Source organism: Rhipicephalus sanguineus, chromosome 1 (genome assembly GCF_013339695.2).
Source record: "Rhipicephalus sanguineus isolate Rsan-2018 chromosome 1, BIME_Rsan_1.4, whole genome shotgun sequence".
In the NCBI taxonomy this organism is placed as follows: Eukaryota; Metazoa; Arthropoda; class Arachnida; order Ixodida; family Ixodidae; genus Rhipicephalus; species Rhipicephalus sanguineus.
The window spans coordinates 190,608,311-190,633,807 of record NC_051176.1 but is presented as its reverse complement, the minus strand read 5'-3'; the positions used below and the strand labels follow the sequence as shown (position 1 = coordinate 190,633,807).

General features: G+C 42.7%; 1 protein-coding gene across 1 annotated transcript in view; it reads left to right on the top strand.

The window, feature by feature from the left end:
• LOC119404298 (DNA topoisomerase 3-alpha) overlaps positions 1-24,776 on the top strand; it is a 53,891-nt gene extending 29,115 nt beyond the window's left edge. The window contains exons 15-19 of the mRNA XM_037670857.2: positions 6,436-6,464; positions 8,257-8,315; positions 10,869-10,935; positions 24,021-24,149; positions 24,564-24,776. Coding sequence (XP_037526785.1) covers positions 6,436-6,464; positions 8,257-8,315; positions 10,869-10,935; positions 24,021-24,149; positions 24,564-24,601 — 322 coding nt within the window. The 3' untranslated portion in view covers positions 24,602-24,776. The remainder of the gene's footprint in view (positions 1-6,435; positions 6,465-8,256; positions 8,316-10,868; positions 10,936-24,020; positions 24,150-24,563) is intronic.
• The last annotated feature ends 721 nt before the right edge of the window (positions 24,777-25,497 follow it).

The window sequence follows — 25,497 nt, the reverse complement described above, 5'->3', positions numbered from 1 at the left end:
ATATGAACTCTAGGGCTTTGAAGTATGTGTGAGTCGGCAGGAGTATAAACGTGAGCCGACGCAAGGCTGATAATAATGCTAAAGTTGTGTAGATAGAACCGTAGGTTGGCAAAGAAATGTGAGCTCACTCAGACTCACTCATGAAATATATTTTGTGCTTAGGGCTCACTCGGGCTCATACTCGGGCTCATACTCGCCAAAATTTCCCTCTGCCGGACTCACTCGGACTCACACTCACTGAAATTTTTCTCAACCGGACTTACTCGGACTCAAACTCACCCAAATATTACTCACTCGGGCTCACTCAGACTCACGGTTCGATCTGAGTCTGAGTGAGTCCACTCATGAGTGAGTTTGCCGACTTATGCAATGTACCCACTCAGTGGCTCTGATGATCTGGTGCTGAGCATGAGGTCATGAGTTCAATGCTGAGTGTCAGCAGCTTCATTTTAAGGGGGGACACTGGTCTTGAAGATGAAAAATCATGGAAAAAATCAATTTTCTGAATATAGTATTTTCGTAACATGTAGACATTGCCGCAAGTGCTGACCAAGTTTCTTACATCTTGGATTGATATTTCAGCCCCAACAACAATTTATATCACGAGAACAAGCTATTCGCAACTTTCACGTACCGTGGTGCCGCCGAGCGGTGACCGCTGGAAGCTCTGTTGAGATTATTGAAATGTTGGACCCTCTGGAGTCAGCGAATGTTGCCACTTGTTTTGTCTCGTTTGGGGTCGTTTTGCGACGTTGTGCACGGTCTCGATATTAGCGTGACACTTTCGGCTCCTCAATGTGAACGGAAAATAAAAAGAAAAAAAAGCAACTGATTTTATTGCGGGCCTCGATGCTCACAGCGTACAGCGGGAGGCAAAGCAGAAGCCTCTCCTTCAGATTAGCGCATCGAAAAGCCGTGAGTGGTTAGCGGGTTAAACTTCGCAAGCAAATAACCAAGGCCCATGAATGTATGCAGAATCCCATTTTGTGTCCAAGTATATGTCATATCACCTTTCTCGCGCTTCGTTCCTCCGCTCGACACAGTCGTTGTGCATACAGTACCAGAACTGATTAGGAATGTGTTCCGCCTCTACAGAATATAATGAAATGTCCGATTTCAAAGCTTCCATCGCACCATTCCACGTCTGAAGTGGCTATAAAGTGCCTCCGTGACCTTCCTATCTCCAGCACTTTGTGTTCGGTATTACAGTTGAAACCCGCAATAACGAAATCAGCGGGAAGAGTGCAAAATTTCGTTCTTGCGGGAATTTCGTTGGCGCGAGAATGCGGCAGAAAAGACATGGAATTTACAAAAACACACATTTCATCTCCAAAAGTCAGTAAGTTTGCTTTGACGGGCCTTACCATGCAGCGATTTCATGCCTCTCTAACGGGAATATCGTTTGCCACGGCACAAAGTTCGCCCCATGCACTGGTCAGTGACGGCAGCACTGCGCTGTCACCAGTACCGTCATCAAGTGCGTCTACAGGCGAACCTTCTTCCTGCTCCGCTGGATCAGCGCAGAATCGTGGACAGCGAGCTGCACGCTACGCCGAATTCTTTGGCGATGTCTATTTTTTTCCTGCCCTTTTCCACCTCACTGATGTTTGCAGCCTTATCTTCCGGCGCGATGAACTTCCGCCTTTTCGTTGGAGGCGGCATCTTCGCAGGCAGCGAAATCGGACGAAGCATTTGCAACACACAGTTCACGTTGCACCAAGTGACCAAGCAAACGCTCCACAAATGGTTCCACACACGCGACCATGTGCGCGCAAAGCCGACAGAGCCAAGCCAATGAACGAAACTCCATGAGAAATCTAGATTTGGCTACGTAGTCCGCGATAACAAGCAGGTGTTTCGGCAACCCATCATCATCATCATTGTCGCCAGCTTTATGTTTTTTTGTAAACGATGATGGCGGCTGCTTCTTAAGTGTGCTGTAGCGATAGTTTTGCATAATTTAAGTGCAGCATGAATGCATTTCAGCAGTTTTCGAATGTAGGTAATGTTGCGAGAGTAGATTATTTGCGCACTCGTGTTTCAAAAATTTCGTTAATGAGGATTGCGGTATGAATATCTTTCGTAGTCGCGAGTTACAAAATGCATTGACTCCTATGGGCGTTCGCCGGTGCTCCGAAAATATTTCGTTGCGATGAGAATTTCGTTCGCTCGGGATTTCGTTATCGCGGGTTTCGACTGTACTTGCTGATGGCACTGTTTTTTCATCCCTGTCCCGTACGATGTTACTTACTGCACTTCTCAAACTCCGAAAGCGTGGGATGAAAACAAGAACGTCACATCTTAAATGTGAAAATTGCGTTTCGCCGCTGGTTTCATTCGCTGCTTGTCGACCTATTGTGGCATTTCGCTGTTCTTTTTTTCTCTTTTTACCAAGAAAGCGCAATAAAATCATATTTCCGATAATCGCACATGCCTCAAGTGGTTCTTGTGCTTCGGTCTCGAAGGGCAACACATTTTTGTTTTCGTTTACTTACATTAATTCGTGCTTTGAAGTGAGCTGAGCAAGCTACGCAGCAGAATGCAATGCAAGCAAAAATGAGATAAAGCACGTCTCCGAGAATGTCTCTGATATTACTGAGAGATCTTTACTGAGACTCCTACTATCATATTGTGCTAACAACACAGCGGTGGTTGCAATGAGCGATTAAGCGCCGCAAGCAACGCGACGAGTGCGTTTGCTTTATTTACAATTGTGTGCATATTTATCTTCCTAATGAGGTTCCAATCACGTATCCGACATTCCTTTCCTTATTACGATATGTCACCGCAACCCTGCTTTCACAAAAACATAAATCGGAGTGCAACCGAAGCGCAAAGGACTGAACTCTTCGCCAAACATGTACAATCTTAAACCGTCTGTAGCGGGCCGATAATCTCAACGACCGCCATGTTGGATGTACAGTCGCGCCACCTATAGGCCGTGAAAGTTGCGAATATTTCGATTGAGAAAAAGCGCAAATATTGGGCTTTTTTATTGACATGCTGCTTCTGAATGACATGTGCTGCAGCAGTAGGCGTGCAGGTTATGTCCCTGGCGGAGACTAATCTTCTAACAAAAATATTTCAATATCGTCTATTACATGTGGTTCAAAATGAGCTTTATCTGTTTTCTTGCATTTTCTCAAAACAAGCTTTTACCAGGGATGCAACAGCTGCGCCAATTGTGCCAATTTGATACAATTCCTTATTTTTGCACCAAGCTGCGCCAAAACCGCGAAATTTGTTAAAATTGCGCCACGCTGCGCCAAAATGCCCGACCAGCTTAAAATTTTTTCAGTTGCTCAAAATCTGCAGTGTGGGCGTCGTGATCCAATACAGACGCGCAGACCGTAACCCTAACCCCCCCACGAAAGAAAAGAAAAAAGCCAGTTTCACCAGAAGGACAAAGCAATCAATGCGATAATAACAAATTGTAATGCTATACGAAGTGAGGCTGGCAGCAAACTTTTTTGTATTCGATCTCGCGTAACTATAAAACGTTGGTGTAAGAGAATACGGCGTTTCCAGGGAAAGATGCTCTTTCTGCACAGTGTCTTCGCATTGAGAGCACAGCACGTAGCAGGATGAGCCGCCCGCTGATGGCTGCAGAGATAGCGCTCGCGACCGCGCCCTTAGAATCAAAGTTCAAAAGTTGCTGCTCGAGCGACAGCCCCCCCCCCCCCCCCCCTCCGCCCCCCTCTCGCGTGTTTTCATGCTCGTACTAGCTGTCAGGGAGACGGCACATTTTGTTCCTTAATTACTCATTCGTGCACGCGCCGTGTAGTTACGAGTACTAGTATGATCGCTGACATCTAAAAAATTATTGGCAATCATTTGGAGCTGCTGTGTATGGCGTTTCTGCGACCTTGAGAAACAAAAGCGTATGCCAGTTTTCATTTTTCGCTACCCCCACTTGCTCCTGCTTTACGAATCTCCCAAATACACAGGTTCGCAGGTCACATTAGCATTTCCAGTGCCTTTTGAATATTTTGACAGGTCCTGTAAATGCTAATGGGTCATTCCACGCCAAACGTCCCAGCCATTTTGGCAACTATCTCAAATGTACTGAAAAAAAATCGTGACGATTTATTACGTTGAAAACAGTGAATTGCTAGAATATTTAGGAGAGAAAAAATTTTTTGTCTTGTGGGTGCCTTCCAAATTTACCAGAATGTCACCTGGGTGTTGTTTGTAAGAAAATTTATTCTGAGAGTATTGTTTCTTGTTTTAATACCAAATTTGGTTTACATATTAAGCAAAGGTGTTTGTATAAGCTGTTTAAAGCTCAATAATATTAGTAAAATTTTTCTGCCATATACGCCTCCAGGAATTTCGCCAAAATGTTCTATGTTTGCATTTTTTCCATTGCGGTATTGCGCCTTGTATGAATATACGAGTAATGAATACTTACTCTACAGAAGGTATATTTTGCGATAAAAATATTTTCAGACCCCTTAAGTTTCTATACATTACGTGAAAAAATCACGAATTTCAGAAAATCGTTGTTTTGGTGCACATTGAGACGCGATTTACACCACGTGGTGCTCCAACTAAAAATCGGCTTTATACCTCAATCGAAAACAACTAAAGAGTTCTTCTTATATGGCAAGTTTCATCATTACAATTTTCGTTTTAAGGAAGAAAATAATTTTTGATGTTCCCCATTGACGGCAATTGGGAATATCAATGAGGAAGCTGCCATGTGACCAAATGGGGAGATAGCCATCAATGGGGAACATCAAAAATTATTTTCTTCCTTAAAAAGAAAATTGTAATGATAAAACTTGCCATATAAGAAGAACTCTTTAGTTGCTTTCGATTGAGGTATAAAGCCGATTTTTAGTTGGAGCACCACGTGGTGTAAATCGCGTCTCAATGTGCACCAAAACGACGATTTTCTGAAATTCGTGTCTTTTTCACGTAATGTTTAGAGACTTGAGGGGTCTGAAAATATTTTTATCGCAAAATATACCTTCTGTAGAGTAAGTATTCATTACTCGTATATTCATACAAGGCGCAATACCGCAATGGAAAAAATGCAAACATAGAACATTTTGGCGAAATTCCTGGAGGCGTATATGGCAGCAAAATTTTACTAATATTATTGAGCTTTAAACAGCTTACACAAACACCTTTGCTTAATATGCAAACCAAATTTGGTATTAAAACAAGAAACAATACTCTCAGAATAAATTTTCTTACAAACAACACCCAGGTGACATTCTGGTAAATTTGAAAGGCACCCACAAGACCAAAAAATTTTTTCTCTCCTAAATATTCTAGCAATTCACTGTTTTCAACGTAATAAATCGGCACAATTTTTTTTCAATACATTTGAGATAGTTGCCAAAAATGGCTGGGACGTTTGGCATGGAATGACCCTAATGTGGACTTAGTCATTGTTCGCACTGTGGGGAGGCTCAACACGCTGCTTTTATTGAAATAGCATGTTCACGTGCACTGTGCACGAATAGCTGATGTTGAATGGTTTTTATGTATTTTTGTTTTCTTTTCTAAAAGTGAGCCTTCTTTGTTATACTGCTCCAAATTTGGAATTTCAGGCTAAAAAATTCAGGTTTTTTTTCTCGCAACCTGCTCCAAATTTTCATTTTTGTGCTCCAAAAGCAACATTTTGCTGCTCCAAAAATTGCTCCAAATACTGTTTCGGCTGTTGCACCCCTGTTTTACTCACCCTGCTTGTTTGGTGCAACAATTGCTCAAGCTCTAGAATAGCCACAGCTGTCACGTTTTTTGCTGTATGAAGCTAAAAGCATAAAGCTTGAAATGCTGCAAGCAGATTCCTTCTTTTCTTCTTTTATAATTTTTTAAACTGCCTGTGTTCTTGGTCGTTAGTAGCTGTACTGTAAATGCTAAATTTCAATGGGCTGCTAAATTCCTAATTATTGTTGGATTTGAAAACTGCTTGCAGCAGTTCGATTCTTATTCATTCTGCTTTCCACTCATGCATTAAACATAACTTTCTGCCCAGTTTATTATTATCTATTGTCTCACCAAATAATAGTAATTAACATTTAATTATCTCAATAATGATTTGGGTCAAATAAAAAATTACAGCACTTTTAAAATCAGCACAAAGAAATACATATGTATCTGTGCTTTTTAATTGAATCTGGTCAGAAAATGAACAAGATAGCCCCAGGTACCATGTCCCCCTTAATGGGGACGAAATCCAAAGTGGCTCAAGTGCCATGCTTTGGGCTTACACAAAAAAACAATAGCTGGTCAAAATTAATTTGCCACTCTGAACTGCTGTCTCTCTCATGGATCACTGTGCAGCTTTGGGATCGTGAACACCTTAATCTAATTAAATTACCTAGTATTTATTTTTTTCTATTTAGTGTGTTACAGTGCCATATCTTAAGACTTAAAAAAGCTAGTGTTTCAGGTTCTAATATAATTTTTCTTCTGTTACAGGATATGTGAAGGTGTAAAAAATGCTAAAGGTGGGTAATTTTCACTTCTGCTTCCTGTCATAAAGAGAGGCACGGGGCCTTCATCATACACGTATCATAAAGTTTTAGTGGAAATGTATTATCTTTATTACACTGCAATCAACTTTAGCTTACCAACGTTTGCATTGACTTATAATAAATAAATTTGATATGACAGTGGCATATGTGGGTTCGGTATATATGCGGGTTCAACATATAGTCAAACCCACGTATGTCAAACCCACATATAATGAATTATTGTATATACCAAACAGTTGTGAAATACACTTGGATATATTTTCTATTCTAAGGGCATTTTTGCATGTACAAATTAGCCTGAAGTCATAAAGATCAAACACACTGATAACATTAAACTACAAAAAATATTTTTTTTGCATGTCGGTGTCTCATGGTATGCTTGCGACTAAACTGATTGCATGTTTCTGTATAACAAGAACCTTGTACTTATTGTAAACAATTTTTAAAAGCCAGTTACACACATATTACTAGCAGAGGAGCAGCTGTGCCAAATGTGCCATGTGTGGCAAGAGCGATACTTTGTGCCATCATGCTCCAAAGTAGTGTTGTAGCCAAATATTGTGCATACAAGGTACCTCAATAGTAAAAATAAAAGCAAAACCTGAAGCACGGTATCATTATGATCAACGAGGTGAATCGAATGGCCCTAGTCTCTGGTGTAGCCTTGATTTGCTGCCTTTCTCTTTTGTAGAATTTTTGTCTCGTGTATGCCATACGTGGAGCAGTAGTGTATGCCTTGACTGTCGTGATATGGAGGTTTCTCGAGGAAGCTATTGAATTAAAAAGCTTTGAATAACATTTTTTTGCACATATCGTGACCAAACATTGATAGTTGTTAGCATTGCCATGTTAGAGGTGCCTTGTGTTTGTGTAGTGGCATATTCAACTGCTGGCTAGGAGGAGGAGGAGGCGGCAAGGGATGTATAAACAGGGAGGCTAGCAACTGCTGGTCAATAACTTCATGGTATTTTTTCTTCTTCAGTCTCTTTTTTGCATTCCGACTTGAAGCATGCCAAATACCAAAATGCCAATCGCATGTTGAAATGATAGACGTGGCTCAATGTCTATGACATATATGTAGAAGCAAAGGACATCTGCTTAATATTATGAAAAGGACTTGTTGGTTTTTACCCTGAACATGGCATCAATAAGCATAAAGCTGGCTTTCTTATATTTGTTCACTATTTCTGTTGATATTCAGACCATGGGTTGTATAGATGTAGTTATGTTCGACTCTGCATGAAACATGCTTATCGCTGAGCCGAATAAGTTTTTTTTCCCCCAATATCTGTTCCTATTGCTCAAATGGCCGTCCTGCTGCTGTATTACAAAAGTATATTTCCTATGATAGCTAAATTACTTGCATTTTTGGTTGTAGGTGTTATAAACAGAGATGTAGGGACCTCTGATGCTTGGCATTTAATTGCATATGCATAAAATATCTACCCTTGTGTGTCAGTTTTTACTTGTTCAGTCCAAATACAATTTCATAATTAAATTATTTTACTCCATGAGTCTTTCAGTTTTGGAGTGCACTCAGAGATATTAAAAAGTTTTAGAGTTAGCACTATTGTAATGCAAAGCTATGCGTACACTAACTGCCAGAAGTACAAGAGGACCCAAATTGGTTTGCAATAGAACACAAGTAGACATTGAGGCTTTGCATATGATAAGTGCTTTGCATTATGCTAACTAAAACTCACTATTTAAATGCTGCACATTGGATAGAGCTTCCTTTATGTACCTGTTTTTTTTCTTTTATCAGATGTGTTAAGACATCAAGTGAATCTCTACCGGGATGTCTTTTATGATTCAGAACGACAGGTATTGTATGCTTTTTGTAGCTTCTTGACTACTCCAGACAGCGATTTTTTTTTTCTGGTTGAGTCCCCATGAGTTCTTGCATGGTCCTTTGATGTTGTGCTAATTATTCAAGCCTGATAAATCTGTTCTCTGCTACACAGATGGACGATGAATGTTTTTTTTTTTTTTCTTTCTCTCCCAACGTTTCGTATTTGACACAGGAGCTCCTGTAAGCAGTGTTGCAGCGACCACATAATTTAAGGGGGGGGGGGATGCGAGGCTGAATAGTCAACTTTTGTTCTGCTGCACTGATTTTGATGAAAATTTCAGGGATTTCTTATCTTCTTGTTATTAGAACATATTCTAAATTTCAACTTCCAAGCATGAATACAAAAAAAACTTGTACAGCTGTTATAATGATCAATCAGATATGCCACTTAAAGCTGTCATTTTAATGAAAATATACTAATTTTTTATAATTACATGCCTTCTATATGATTTGTAGTGCAGGATAAGGCCAATCGTATTTTTATGTCGTTTCTGTAAAAGTGTCAGCACTCTAAAACCGAAGTTCATGTTTTTGCTTGTCACTGTATGTTAGACACCTGATAATTTTTTTGTGTTAGATAATACTTAGGGATCAGAAAAATATCTTATCCTGTTCCTGTCAAAATTTCAGTCCAGAAACCACCTTGTTTGCAGCTATTGGAGAAGCAGTTAGGAAATGATAGTTTTCCTAACAGGTTCGTTATCTCAAAAAGTGCAAACGGAGAGAAATGAGTTCAAAGGTTTCACAACACGCTATTTACTTGGATGGTAAAAAAAATTAATCAAAGTGGCCTGACACATAGGTAGAGCCTTTCCCTTCAACATAACGCTGCCCTGTGGCAATTGCATGCAATCGTCTTCTTTTTTTCGCAGCTTTCGAGCTGTTCATGTTGGTCACAACACGCACCACCCGTTAATCACAAAGTACTCACAGTAGAAAAAAAAAACGGATAAACAGAGAGTCGAGTAGCACACAAACACAGCAGGAGTAACCCAGAATTGGTGCGGTACCAGCAGTGGATGGTCATGTAATATGTTTCTGCCAATCCGACCTTCGGTTTCGATTTGCCAACGACTCTACTGTCGCTGTGGCTAAAAATATGCCTTCCTTTTTTATTTTATTTTTCTGTTTGTCCTCTGGTGTACTCTTGACAGAAGGTCTTCTGTGACTAAAATGCGTGAAAAAGAAACGTTCTAGCACATACATTCACTTTGCATTCGGCTTCTTGCCCACTCTGCAGCCGCGTCTTCAAAAGGGCATTTCAATTACGCTTTCGGCAGTTAATGCGCACCCCGGTCTCGTGAAGAGAATTTTTGTTTTCTTCTTTTCTGCTGCTCAGATAACAACCAAAATTGGTGAGCATATTCTCTAATGAACCAGCAATCCAGAACAACTCAAATTTGAAAATGCACACTTTTTTCAAAAATTGGTGTTTTAGCCCCGCATCCCCCCTTAAAGTGTTGCTCTGCTCCAGCCACACAAAATGGAACCACACTGAAGCAGGCTTTCAGTGCACACAACTTTGTGCTTGTTCACTGCCTGTATAATCTAGTTCAGTAAAGAAAATGAAGCTCTCTCAGAGTCATTAATCTCATAAGAACATCAACCAAGATAACTCCACAACACGAAGTGCAGCTGCAAATATTATACAGTAATAGCATTCACATGCACTCAGATGCTTTTGTTCTAGCATCATGTGCTAATTCCATTTAGATATTTACTGCTATTGACTTTACAACTACTGGACTTTGAAAAGAAAGGATCTTATTGGTTATGTCATGCAACAGAATGGGCAGGATAGAGCCATTTGTTAGCTTCGGCTGGCCAGCCCTAGATGTATGTTCACTATTAGAAGTAGCTAAAGTACCCCCCTCCCAATATGTAGGATAACTAACTGGACTATGTCTGGTTCGTTTCCTTTCTTCCCTGAAGTTCATGTGCCCTTCTAATTGTAGTGTTCATATTTTACTGTGATGTTGTCTGTGTTTTTAAATAGTAAAAAAAAAAAAAATCTATGCTGTGTGTAGCCCTGAATGTGTTTCTTAGGCATCATGTCAGAATTCTTGCCAAATTTCTGGTCATATTGTTTGGAGTTTTCATGTTATGGGCAGAACTGCCCAATTGCTCGAAGACCGCACAAGATGTTCTGTTTTTAAAGCAAGCAATTACTTATTAGGAAATTATTGCCCGTTATCAATAACCTAGTCATCCTGCGAATTACTCGAGCACATTGTTATGACTCACAATAATGCATTCTTATAAGTTGTCAACGCGGCTTTAGAATAGGCCACTCCACTGTCACACGGAAACCCTAGACAGTGACAGGAATATAGAGTACTTTTTTTCATGGACTTTAGCTCTGTATTTGATAAAATTATGAAATATAAATCTTCCAGTTGTATCAATATGAATTACAGACTGTGTGACTAATCATGTACAGTTTGGTTCAGTTATTTTCAGTTCATACCCTTTGGTCTGCATGCCAATAACTCCTCGTTATGTATTATTTTTTTGCCTGCTGATAGATTAAAAAATTGGGGGAAGCTCTCAAGAGGTACCTGGGCACTGGGCAGCAGAGTTCTTCTCCTCCAGGTTGGTGGCTTATTCATATTTTTAAACACAGAGCTAGTGTGATTTAAAGCTTGTATTAATGGTTATAGCTGTTATGGTTGAGTGCCTACGATGTTTCGCTGTTGAATGCCAGGTTTTAGTGTTTGATTTCTAGCCTAACGGCCGTATTCCAAAGGATGTGTACTGCAAAAGTGCTTGTGTACCAAGGTTTGGGTGCAATATTAGAGGGACACTGAATGCAAATCGTAATAGAATAATGATTTAGAATACCTAAAATGTCATTATTACCAACAACACTGCATGAGTAATTGAGAAGTTAAGGTAAATATAGTACATGAACTGGGTCTCCGGTGGAACTCTAGTGTAGCCTGATGACAGAGCAACTCCTCCGTATAATTCTGCCAGTACTGTTCTATTATTCATTATAAAGAGATCATTGCAGTGCATTGTAAGGTGGAATAAAATGCTACTTGTGCATTTCCATTTGTTTCTTGAAAAAGGAAACTTTATGTTACCCTTGGCAGTGAAAAGTTGTTTTCACCCGGCTATGCATTGACCTTGCAGTCTGGCTTCAGTTTTATTATTGCATAGTGTTGCACTGGCTTTGCTCGTTTGCGAAAATAAGCTCTAACTGCCAGCAAGGCAAGCTACCGCGTCCATGTAATGTCATTTATACGGTCTTGATCTCTTTTATGCAAGAAACCGTAGTGCCTACTGTTGGGCAGTGAAGAACAGTGATAGCTTCTGCAATGTTGCAACTCCCGATTTTGGGATGAGCAATTTGGATTGCGCTAGCAGTATGCCGACCCTTGAAATATGATTTTTTCTTAATTTTTTTTTTTTTGGCATGAAACAAGCACTGCAAGTTTCAGGAGTGGTATTTTAACAGTCCACGTCGACTAATTGTTCACCTTTAGTGTCTCTACCTCAGGTGTTCCATACTGCTCCAGTGTGCCACCCATTACAATGTGTCTCACTGCCTGTTGGTTGTTTTTTAACAATAAACACCATAGGGTGATTCCACGTAAGATCGAACAATCGATGGCTGGTCGACCTCTCAAATTTATTTCAAAATTTTATATATTATTGCCTGATGAGTGGAAAGAAGAGATCCGCAATTTGTTTTGCCGCCAAAAATTTTTTCGAAGCACAGGAAATCAATAATGACGAAGAGGTGGAGTGGAGCGCTCATCCGCTCTGCTGTTTTGGCCAACTTTCATTATGAATTGCACAAAATATATTAAAGTTAGGTAGCTGAAATTTTTTTAACTAAATATATGCATGTTTTTGCTTCTGCTCAGGTATTTTTAGTGTTGATGTGTAGTGTAGATGTTTTTATAAAAAACCTGAAAATTGGCCCAGGAAGCATTATTTTCTTTACTTTGAAGGTCTTTATCTCGAAAAAGCCTTGTAGCAGAGCGACAAAAATTGCGCATTACGTTCGTCGCATGGTTATCTACCACACTGCCGAATCTTATACAGTAGAACCCCGCTGATACGTTTTTGAAGGGACCGTAGGAAATAAACGTAAGAGACGGGAAACGTAAGAGCCGAAAAACAGGAAAAACGGCAAAATATTTAGTGGTACAGAATTTTATTTCAATTCTTACGAGCACATGAAAATTGGCGCGCTCAGCCGCGATCTAGTCGATGGATAGAAACGCGGCGCTTAGGACGGCATCCACAGAAATGTAATCAACGTATGTGATTTTTTTAACACCAACAGCTGTAGGCATGAAAGAACTAAGCACACGCAATCACGACCGGCGCGGCGAGTCCGACCACGAACCGTACGCACGACCATGCGAGCTCCAACCAGCTCGAACTCCTCCCGTTCTCCGACAAATAACGATGATGATGAGTCTACGCCAATGCGATGGCAGAAGTGAATGCCAATCTCGAAGGCCTTGCTTTCGCAAGCAATTACGTCATACACGCCATGTTCGTGCAATACAACTCTCAAAGGCTATGCTTTTGTCAATAGTAAATGGCAATCTCGAAGGCCTTGCTTTCGCGAGCTGTTACGTCATAGACGCCATCTTTGCAATTTGAATCTCGAAGGCCATGCATTTGTTTGCATCAATTGAAAGATCCTGTTGCTTGCGCCTCTCATGCGGATAATATTACGGTCAAACAAGACCAAGCTGCGTGAAAATGCACCATGGCCGCTCTCTTTGGTAGTCACTCGGTCGGCTCCGAGCGCACTTCGCGACGTATCATACGGGAACGGTCCGACAGGTATGACGTAACAGCGGGGTTCCCAATACATTGTATCCTATGGGAGCTATGCCGGGACCGGCGGAAAACGACGTAACAGCCGGGAAAACGCAGCAGTGAGGAACGTAACAGCGGGGTTCTACTGTATTCATATAACTTTTCAGTAAAGAGATATGATCGGGCTAAGTTAAAGAAAACACCAGACAATGAAAACTTCTGACGACAATTAAAAAAAAATCCCATTTTTTATATTTCTTAAACTTTGTCCACTTATTCTCCTCCACATCAGCTTTCATAATCATTGAAAACATGTTGCATAATATTGTTGCACTAATAGTTACGACCCCTCCAATGAGACCCTTAGGCAAGGATTGGAAATTCCGACTTCTTGCCCAGCAAGTGTATAAAATGCAGGCAGGATTGAATTGCTTTTTATTAAAAGGCCAGCAGGTACCGAAAACGGTGTCGCCGGCACTGAAGATGGTAATTTTGAAATTATTTGGTCACTGCAGCGGCCACAAGCGCGGGGCTAGCGAGCAGGCGCGCGCGCACCCGAGATGCTCGTTGTAAGAGACGGCGCAGTGAGAGCTCGTTTTCACGTCCTCAGACCGATTGAGTTCGAAACAGCAACGCCTCTCCGGTGACTTGAACGCACGTGCACTGGAGCTTTGCTATTCTATCCGCCCTCTGTTCGCATCACAGCTACGCGCTGATAACAAGGCAGAGATGGAAGCAATATGAGAACTCTATAAGGGAGCTATGAGCACTCGCTTCACGCACGCTGCTGCCAGAGAAACTGCGCTGCGCCAGTTGCGATCAGTGGAAAGCATTAACGTGGCGCTCCAGTGGCAAAGCAAAATATGGAATGTCAAAGGAAAGAAAAGCAAAACTATCGGTAACCGGATGCGCTTGCCTATCTTAGATGTCGGCAGCAGACGGCCTGAACTAGCCGCGCATTCAGAGTGCTGTTCAGACTTCATTCGGCGCGGATAGTTCTTGTGCTTTGCTCTTACACTACTCCTCCTGTGCGTCTCATGGCGAGAAAGTATAGCTCGGAATGAGTGTATTGTGGAGACTACCTTTAGAAGCACAAGAAGCTTAAAGGAGTACTGACACGAATTTTAAAAAATTTCGGATTGTTGCTCTAAATAAAAATACTGGTGTCGAGAAACCTAAAACAACTATTGTGGTGCCTGGGAATGCATCGTATGTATTTTATTTAGCGCTACCTTAAAAAGACACTTTCGGTTTAGATATCGAGGGAGTGGCGTCTCAGTGTCGTTTCATAGCAGTGTGACGTCACGGAGATACAGAAACTCACGACGTACTAGCAGCAAATTCGTCATCTGCTCGTGGTGCACATAAACAACGATGAGTGAATTGTCGTCCTGTGACCCTGACAGTGATTTCTACGATTTAGGCTGCATGCAGGACGCAGAACTCGCAAACTCGGGGGAACTGTCTTGACTCGTCGGGATAATGTCCTTGCAGTGGAGCTGGCTTGCAGATGCTCAGCGACGAAAACTTCAAAGTCAAATTGAAATATTTTATACGTGTTCTCCGACTCCAGTGTGCGGACAGCGTTGACACTGCACACCAACGAAGCAAAAAATGTCCCTTTTGCGATGTCTCAAAATCGTGTCAGTACTTCTTTAATTATTGCAAAGAAGCCAAAATTTCGCGGAGTTACCGACCTAGGCATATACGCTTTGAAGAAACGTATAACGCCCGAAAGATCACTGACTGCCAGTGAGACGGACTACAGTAAAACCTCGGTAATTTGTACTCGGTTAATTGGGAATCCCGGATAATTTGTATTATTTGCGCGGTCCCAAATTTTTACATGTAAATTTAACCGGATAATTGGTGCGGCCAGTCTGCGACTTCCCGGTTAATTGGCACACTTGGCCGCGACTTCCAAGATATGCAAAGGGTGTTGCGAATCTCGGAGGCTGTAACTAAAACATGCATTTTTTTTTTTTTGATGTACGGATCTCGAAGGCCATGTTTTTTTTTTTACCGGAAATACGTCGTAGACGCCATGTTTTAGCAATTGCCAGGCGGCGATGCGTGCGGTTGCGATCATGATCATCATCATCTCAACAGCGATGTTAGCCACTCTAGCGAAGTAAATGTTTTGTGGAGTCTTTGTGCCATTTGGATGTCGGCTGGTGAGCATTGTGCGATTCGGTGCGACTGCTCCATTTGTCTCCTGTCTCCGCTTGAGTGTCTTCCCTGTGAATTAGTTGATTGAGGTGTGCTTGGAAGGAAGATGCCGAAGTACAAGAGCTTGTCCCTGCACGAAAAGGTGTGCTTAATTGAAGAGGCCAGCAAGTCGACGGCGTCGAAAACGGCTCTCGCCGAAAAGCACCACGTGCCTCTGTCAACGCTGTGCAACATCATCAAGAATAAGGAGAAAATTCTCGATGCTTACAGCAAGACGCACTCGTCAAAGCGTACACGAGTACGCCCGCCTACGTACGCCGACGTTGAAGCAGCTCTGATCGACTGGCTGCAGAAAGCCAACGCAGCACACCTTCCTGTGAATGGGACCATATTGCGTGAGAAGGCCAACCAGCTGGCGCTGCAACTTGGACATTCTGAGTTTAAATGCAGCAATGGATGGTTTTGCCGATTTAAGGAGCGCAACAACCTGACATTCGTGACTGTTTGTGGCGAGAGTGGCAGCGCGGATCAGTCTGTTGTCGACGGCTGGAAGCAGCACACCTTGGCTCCACTACTCGCCAAGTACGAAGCAGCAGATGTTTACAACCTTGATGAAGCTGCTCTGTTCTACAAAATGTTGCCTACGAAGACGTTCGCTTTGAAGGAGGCAGACATTAAGGGGCGGAAACAGAACAAAGATAGAATCACTGTTTTGTTTGGTGCAAGCATGTGCGGTGAGCACAAGCTGCCACTGCTTGTTATTGGGAAGACAGAAAAGCCTCGTTGTTTCAAAAATGCACGACTGCCATCCAAGGATGACCTGATCTATAAAAACAACAAGAAAGCTTGGATGACGGCTGCACTCTTTGAAGAATACGTGCGGCACCTTGACCGCAAGTTTGCGGCCGCAGGGCGCAGCGTTTTGTTCGTCGTCGATAATTGCCCAGCTCACGGCGACATTCAGAACCTGCAGGCAATCAGGCTGGTCTTTCTACCCCCGAACACGACGTCGCTATCGCAGCCGATGCACCAGGGCGTCGTCATACACCATACCAGGAAAATATATCGCTACAATCTGTTGAAGCGAATGCTCCTTTGCTATGACAACGGAAAGGAGTATAACATTGACCTCCTCGGTGGTATTTGCCTCATTGTTCACGCATGGAGGCAGGTGGAGGCCACCGTTATTCGACGGTGTTTTGAGCACGCCGGTTTTGTGAAAGAAGAGGCAACCTCCGCTGAGTTTGCTGTCACCGCTGTCACTTGCCCGTTTGATGAAGAAGGGGAGACTCTCTGCGCTCGATATGAGGCTTTGCACGCGGACGAGGAGTGCACTCCAATCGGATTCTCCGAGTACGCAAATGTCGAGTGCACAGTGCAGACGTGTTACGCCGACATCGACAGCGAGATAGCTGCGAGATCGACCGATTCGGCCTCTAATGTTGACAGCGATGACGAGCCCTCCCGAGCACCCCCTTTGGCGGATGTCATCGATGCCTTGAGTGTTGTGCGCAGCTTCGTCGAGTGCAACGGCGGCGAGGCTGAGATGCTGCGCCTCATTGACAGGCTGGAAAATATGACTTTCAGTGCTGGGAACTACCGAACGCGTCAGTCACGCATGGAGGAATTTTTCTCCAAGTAGGCTGACTTGCCACAATAAAGGTGTGACTTCCGTACATCACGTTTTCTGGCTGATTTCTTTGATTTCGCGTTGTTTCGGATAATTGGGAATCCCGCTTAATTGGGATATTTTTCTCGGTCCCGAGGCCTTCGAATTAATGAGGTTTTACTGTACTTGTGCTACGCATGCTTTTGCTACCACTGCAATGAAAGACCTTCACGGAACGCACAGTTTAACGATGACATTCTTATGCCCCCTGAAAAATAAATCGACGTCATTAACCAGATCACTGCGACTATCGGTGTACGTGCGTTCAAGTCACCCCAGAGGTGTTGCTGTTTCGAACTCAATCGGTATGAGGATGCGAAAACGAGCTCTCACTGCGCCGTCTCTTACAACGCGCGCCTGCTCGGGAGCCCCGCACTCGTGGCGGCTGCAGTGACGAAATAATTTCAAAATTAACGTCTTCAGTGCCGGCGACACCCTTTTCGGTACCTGCTGGCCTTTTAATAAAAAGCAATTCAATCCTGCCTGCATTTTATACACTTGCTGGGCAAGAAGTCGGAATTGCCAATCTTTGCCTAAGGGTCTCATTGGACGGGTCGTAACTATTAGTGCAACGACATTATGCAACATGTTTTCAATGATTATGAAAGCTGATGTGGAGGAGAATAAGTGGACAAAGTTTAAGAAATATAAAAAATGGGTTTTTTTTTTAATTGTCGTCAGAAGTTTTCATTGTCCGGTGTTTTCTTTAACTTAGCCCGATCATATCTCTTTACTGAAAAGTTATATAAATATAAGATTCGGCAGTGTGGTAGATAACCATGCGAAGAACGTAATGCGCAATTTTTGTCGCTCTGCTACAAGGATTTTTCGAGATAAAGACCTTCAAAGTAAAGAAAATGTTTCCTGGGCCAATTTTGAGGTTTTTTATAAAAACATGTACACTACACATCAAAACTAAAAATACCTGAGCAGAAGCAAAAACATGCACATATTTAGTTAAAAAAATTTCAGCTACCTAACTTTAATATATTTTGTGCAATTCATAACGAAAGTTGGCCAAAACAGCAGAGTGGATGAGCGCTGCACTCCACCTCTTCGTCGTTATTGATTTCCTGTGCTTCGAAAAAAATTTTCGCAGCAAAACAAATTGCGGATCTCTTCTTTCCACTCATCAGGCAATAATATATAAAATTTTGAAATAAATTTGAGAGGTCGACCAGCCATCGATTGTTCGATCTTACGTGGAACCAACCCATAATAAAAATTTTCATTTTGCACTTAACCCCAAAAACCAGCTCTTGCTGGCGGACAGGGCTCGGGCGTTGCCTGCAAGCCATGGCTGCCTGGAATAAGGAAGTCACTCACTTCTGCGCGAAGAGAAGGCACCCCTGGTCGTAAAATAAAATTTCATTCTCTCACTACATGGAATCTTTAATACCAACATGTGCATAAAAATATAACTTGCTTTGGAAAAGCAACTTCGAATGCCCTCATTTTGATGGTTAGGAACTCTTTAGAATCTTTTGAGCACCTTTGTGATTTTTGGGGGATCGTTTGAACTCTCTTTTTAAATTTTTGGTGTCTTTTGAGCATGTCATTCTTTGAACCAGCATTCCATGCCTCTGCATACATGAACGCCATCGCCCACAAAGCTGTCGGAGACTGCGCATTGCGCTCCTGAACTCTTTGAAGAGTGAGGAGTAACTGGTCATGTTTCACACTGGCTCGCCAGCTCTGATTCGCTCTCCACCTTCACAGCAACTCCTGGCGTTGCTGTTCTCTGATTGTACTCCTCTGAGTGATGTCTTCCTCTACCATGAATGCCCCCCCCCCCTTTTTTTTTCTTGCTCATTGTGGCTTCTAATTCCAAGACAGTAAACCACTTGAAAGTGGTTTGGAAGTGGTAAAACAAGAACAGTAAACCGAACTTATATATCTTAACAAGCGCAAAGCAACAATCACACAAGGAAGAGACACGTAAACAGGATGGGCGCTAGCAGTTTACGACGTGTCTCTTCCTTGTGTGTTTGTTCCTTTGTGCTTGTTAAGATGTATAAGTTCTGTTACCACCAACTAGCCCAAATTTCTGTGTTGAATGTAAACCATTGGAAGTAAACTTGCAAGTGCTTATAGTGGCACTAAAAAGAAACACAGTAGGCACTGACTACGGTGACGGGGCCCGTCAGCGCAGTACCGTCGTAAAAGTGACGGGGCCCGTCACCGTAGTGCAAATTGTAATAGTGACGGGGCCCGTCATTATAGTGACGGGCCCCGTCGTCGTAAAGCGGTGACTATGGTGACGGGGCCCCTTTACCGCAGATTTTTGGTCGTTTTAGCCCACATCGTGTGGTGTTCGTGGCATAGTTGATCAGCCTGCAGGTCGTCAGTTCGATTCCTCCCGGTTTTTTTTTTTGTCAGGTTATGCGTCAACGTCAACGTTACTGCTCTGACGGAGTCGTAACTTTTTCGTTCATGTCTGCGGCGGTTGTGCGTTGTTCCTATGCGACCTCGGTTCTAATCGCGCTAAATAAAAAAATTTTTCCGTTTTTTTTTTACTTTTTTCAATATTGTTTCACAATACCGTCCCGAGCTTCCGGCTAGTCAACAATAGTTACTCATTCGTGGTAGCACGGCTCAGTGTGGGAGAGTGGAGCCCGTTAATCAGCATATGTCGCTGCGCCGCTGACGCTGCATATCAGCATGCCGCCAATGTCGCTGCGTCGCTGCTCCCCCCCCCCTCCCCCCACCTCCGAAATGTTTTCGTACTGACGTGCACCGCCGACCAAAACAGCCACCTGCGCCTGAAGTCTTCCTGGATTTTTTCTAGAGTCCATGGTCGCGAAATAGATCTCGGAGGGAACATATTGCTGATTTGACTGGCTGTCCTCGCTGCGCCCATCGTCCCTGTAACTGGCTGCGCAGCGCATGACCGTCAGCGGCGCAGCGACAGGCTGATTAACGGGCTCCGCTCTCCCACGCTGAGCCATGCTACCACGAATGAGTAACTTTTGTTGACTAGCCGGAAGCTCGGAACGGTATTGTGAAACAATACTGAAAAAAAAAAAAAAATGGAAACATATATATTTTCTTATTCAGCGCGACTGGAACCGAGGTCGCATAGGAACAAACTAGGTTTGTGCGAATAGTAAATTTTAGGTCCGAAGCGAATTCGAAGCAACTTTGAGTAGTAGCAGGATTTGACTTTCGGTTGAATGCAAGTGATAACATATAAAATATGTTAATTAAAATTTACTGTAATTAGAGCATATAAGCCGGCATAACAAGCTTTTAAACTTAAAGAATGACGAATCGATGTGAGGGTAATACAGTTAAAACCTCATTAATTCGAACTTTTATTTCGAAATCCCGCATAATTAGAAGGATTTCTATGGCCCTGTATTTTGCAATGTAAATTTGAGTGGATAATTTGAAGCGGCGGTGAGTACCATACAGCCCGGTTAATTCAAAAACTTTGGGTGCCATGTGCCAATTCCCGATCCCGATTTAGCCGCAAATCCGCAGAAACGATGGCCCTTAGGAGCCACAAGGCAATGCAATGTAGCGATACTAATGAGTGACAAGTGAAGTATCCCAGCCTCGCTGCTGCCAGCGCAAGAAAAAAACAAAACAAAAGGTGGTCTCGTGGTCAACTGAAATGTGCGCCTGCGGAAAAGAAGACGTGCTTCACTGCAACACAGCGGTGACACGCGGGCAGCATGACGAATGCTTCTCTCAACGTCAGTGCGGCATGATTTACCCATTCTTTCAAGGAAAATAGAGAAATTAATAAAGGGCGGTCTGACGGAATTCGTGATGTGTGTGAACCTCCGATTGGCGGTTGTTCCGGCAATTTGCGCACTTGCACTGCTGGCGGAGTACTTGCCTGCAACGCCTACTTCGAAAACTCAGTCGAAAGCTTCAATGAACCTCTTTTTCCAGCCAGAACACATCGCAAATTCCGTCACACTGGTCATTATTACATTCTTTATTTTACCAGAAAGAATGGGCGAATGGCCGCATCATGACGCACTGACGCTGCGAGGAGCAGGTGACATGCTGCCCGTGTGTCACCACTGTGTTGCAGCGAAGCACGTCTTTTTCACAGGCGCGCATTTCAGTTTACCACGAGACCGTTTTTTTTTCCTCTTTCTTTTTTTTTCTTGCACTGGCCTCAGCGAGGCCCGCCGTTTCCCCGGTTTAGCGGCAAAATTCGGACCAAGTATTGCTGGAAAAAATCCTTGTAACCGCAAACTAGCAGGCACAGCAAACGACCACCTCTGCTTACTTCCAGTAATACAAAATTCCTTGCATCCCGCCTTTTGTATGTTTGGTTAATTCGAAAACCCGCTTAATTAAATTTGTCACACTCCCAGTGATTCTGAATTAACAAGGTTTTACTGCATGTTCATTTAACCTTGAAGTGGGGCTTCGCGGCAGTGCGGATTTCTCTTGGAAAGGTGTGTTCACGGTATAGCACACCTTCACTGCAGTGAAACCACCTTTACAGGGAGTTACATGCGGTTTATATATTTATATATTCGTTCATTTCGAATACTTTGAAATTTCCTAGAATTTAAATTCGTTTCGAAGCGAATTCGAATACTGTAATATTCATTCGTATATTCGAATTGCTCGAATATTCGCACAAATAGGAACAACGCATCATCCGAACGCTAGGGCTGTCTAACCGCCGCAGACATGAACGAAAAAGTTACGACTCCGTGAGAGCAGTAACGTTGATGTTGACGCATAACCTGAAAAAAAAAGGAAGAAAAAACGGGAGGAATCGAACTGACGACCTGCAGCCCTAACACTTCATGGAGAGCGCACCCACCAACTACGCCATGAACGCTTTTTTTTTTCTTTATTGCCTCGCACAAGTAACTACTGCGCCCCGAACGCCACACGACGAGGACGGTAAAGGGGCCCCGTCCCTTTTACGATGGTACTGTGCTGACGGGCCCCGTCACCGTAGTCACTGCTTTACGATGACGGGGCCCGTCGCTATAAATACGTCGCTATTATGACGGACCCCGTCACTATTACAATTTACACTAAGGTGACGGGCCCCGTCACTTTTACGACGGTACTGCGCTGACGGGCCCCGTCACCGTAGTCAGTGCCAACACAGTATCACTTTATATTGATAAAGTATTCCTGAAGGACTCTATTGCCATAGATATTATGGTACAGTAAAAGCTCCTTAATTCGAACTGACGCCCTGGTCCCGGCACAGCCCTCTATATTTCTGTGGGAAAAAACTCTCGATAATTCGAACTGGGAGCTCCTGGTTTTCATTGCTCCTCGCAGAAGTCGGCCCAAAGTGATGACAGTGTGTTGCAAAACCAAACCAAATTTACTAGAGATGCAAGACAACAAAACAGCAGCATTTCTCAGCAGATGAGAATTCGGACTCTGCGCTGGAGCTCTTGGGCAAGCTGCAAACGATGCTCATGGAGTCGCGAAAGAAGGAACGCAAGCAAATGCAAATTACTGATTGCTTTTAATTTTGATTGCGTTAACTTTGCCATGTAAGTAAACGTGTTTTGGAGCATAAAGAGCGTCATATATTTCACATTAAGGCTCATTGCTCACCTGAATGCATGTTGGAGCTTGTTTCTGGTGTATCACTTACTGTGACTGATCTCAATTAATTCTGTGCACTGTTAGAGCTCCATGAACTTAATTTGTGAAATCACCAGCCACAAATGTGTAGTAACGCCTAGTTCTTGATAACGACTCTAGAGGTGGCTTCTTTGGGTTCTGCCCGCGCAGTGTGGTGCGATGTCCATCCATTGTCATGCCTGCTTACTAATTCGAAATCCGCTTCATTCGAACAATTTTATAGTCTCCTTCGAGTTCGAATTAATGAGCTTTTACTGTAATAGGTTGATTCTTGAAAAGAAAATGAAGGTCTATGTTTAATTTCTGCAATTTCATGCTGAAGCACTGGTCCAGCACGTCAGTGTGACGTCACAAATGTTAATTTTCTGCATTTTAGGCATTGTGGTTCAGTAAATGTCCTTGAAACTTTTAAAGTTCAATCTGTGGCTCAACTAAAATACTATGTAATGTAGTGGATCATTACCCCAAAAAAACGTAACTAGTTAATTAGGCCTGCAAAGTCAGTGATGTCACAGTGAACTGGTGCAGGAATTTAACGGTAGCGTTGCCGCTTCCCTTTCATTCCTTTTTTTTTTCAGAAATGTTTTTTTTTCTGTCTGACCAAATGTTTTGTTGCAGTGAGAGCGGCTTTTCTGAGGTTGAACACACAGCTACACAGCTCAAACAATTTTTGGTTTATTGTCTCTTTATTGTGAAATACAGAGTTTTTTGGCCAATGTGTTTTGTCGCTGAATGGATGGTAGGAGCACTTGCTTAGAAAGATCCTTTTTAGCAGTGCTAGTGTCAAACAGTGATCGCTTTGCTACTTCGGATGTTGTGTAGAAATTTCGTGTAGAAATTTTCCATTTCTGTGACAAGGTTATATCATAACTGATCTATACAACCATTTGAAGGTAACAGATAATGAATTTAATGAAAATGAAATTAAAGATAATGAAAAGATTGAGCCCAAGAAAAGCATAGGAGGCATTATTTGTAATAATTTTGTTTAATTGAAGTGTAGTAATTATGAGGTAAAGGGAAATGAAAGTGGACAAAAAAAAAAGGAGCTTGGTCACTGGTCGGGACCGAAACAACAACCTTCATATAATGCGAAGATTGTCAGTTCAATCACTACTCTTTCCCTATTGAGGGGCTGCCTTTAGAGTTCATTGTGCTGAGATACAGCTTAGAATTCTCTTGTGCCACCGGCTAATTTTGCTACAAGTTAAGGTTGTCAAAAGGAGGGCAACTATATACCAGATGTTGAAGAAGACAAACTGCAGTTGATGTAACTTATACATTTGCTTTTCTCCTCTGCAGTGCAGTGGTGGGCACAAAACCTACCAGTTTGTTGATTTCTTGGCTGGTGGATTTTCTCATTTTATTACAAACCAATGACCATGCTGCTAAGCAACCCATGGGTCATAATCATAGTTCCTTTTAAGTACTCATAACTGTGTTTTGGTCTACCCCTGATTGCTTGCAGGACCCAGACAAAACAATGCACGAGCAGGCTCTGTACGGAACAGCAACAACTCTGCTGCTCAACCACAGAATCGACGAGGAGGCACCACAGGTGGCACTGGTCGTAGATGTGGCATTTGCAATGAAGAAGGTGTGTTTCTGAATTTCGAAATGGGTGCCTGTTGTCTCTCATTATTTTAACTTGTGTGTGTACACCATCTTTCATTTTTAATATGTTATGAAATGTTTCGTCTCAGCATAATATGATTGGGAAGGCAGTCAAGCTCACATGTAACATGTGTAATCAAGCTTGATGCTAAGCAAAACACTTTTCCACTTGGACTAATTAGGGAACAATTGGTTGTTCATAAAAAATTAAGAAATCATAATATATTGCTCATTTATAGCTTCATTTGCCGGGAGGCAGCATTTAGAAAGTACTACTACCACTTTTTCACATATGTTACAGTTGTGTATTTGCAATGAAAAATGTTTCTCTGCATATAGGAGAGGGTCCTTATTTTCTTGGAATATTCAAACTGATACACTTCTTACTTTTTTCTAGGACATGATCGACGACGCTGTCCACAAAGGCCCCCGTAAGGTGTTAGCTGGAAGCATGCAGCACACATTGGACAAATCTCGTTTTGGGTGAGAGGCTAATAGCTACTGTAATATAATCTTTACACTGATTTTAGTGTTGTATCTTAGAAAAACTACAGAATTTTTATCCTGTTACTTACACAGCTTTGAGAATAAACTCCAATATTTATTCTACCCCTCCCTGGTGATTCACTGACAGTGGCATTCTGCTGTTCATGGATTGATGGGTTCATTTTCCAGCTTTGGTAGTGGCATTCCAGTAGCAGCGTAATACAAAAACACTCATGCTTCATACTTTCAGTACAGAGTTGAAATGCGTAGGTTGTCATAAATAATTCGCCGCCACACCATCTCTGGTGATAACCTGTGAGCTGCATTGAGACAAACCTATTGGTTGCCATACTCACTCACAAGTATACTGACTCGTGAATGAGGTTTAGCCAAAAAATTTATTGGGGGAGGGGCATGGCAGGAGAGGGGGCTACTTCGTGATCGACAAGACACTACATATTGGTACCGCAGCGGTGGGCGAGTGGTTAGTCAGAGCGCCCGCCTCCGATGCGAAAAGTACTGAGCTCAGTTTCCAGCGTTGCCGGCACCAACCCGGCAGCGTTACGCGGCACACTTGTCCTGTCCGAAACCGCTAAAAGCACCTGGCCTGATGCTTAGTGTTCAGCACATTTTGGTTGTATTAACGAGCCAAGTGTGTGTGTGTGTGTGTGTTTGTGTGTGTGTGTCTTCTCTTTACACCGTTGTTGTGAGATGCAATTGACCAAAACGTGCTGTTGGGCTAGTCGGTACGTATTTCACACTAAAATGTCACAACAGGAAATTTAAATACACATAGACATGAAGGAAAGGACAAGTGCACTTGTCCTGTCCTCCATGTTTATGTA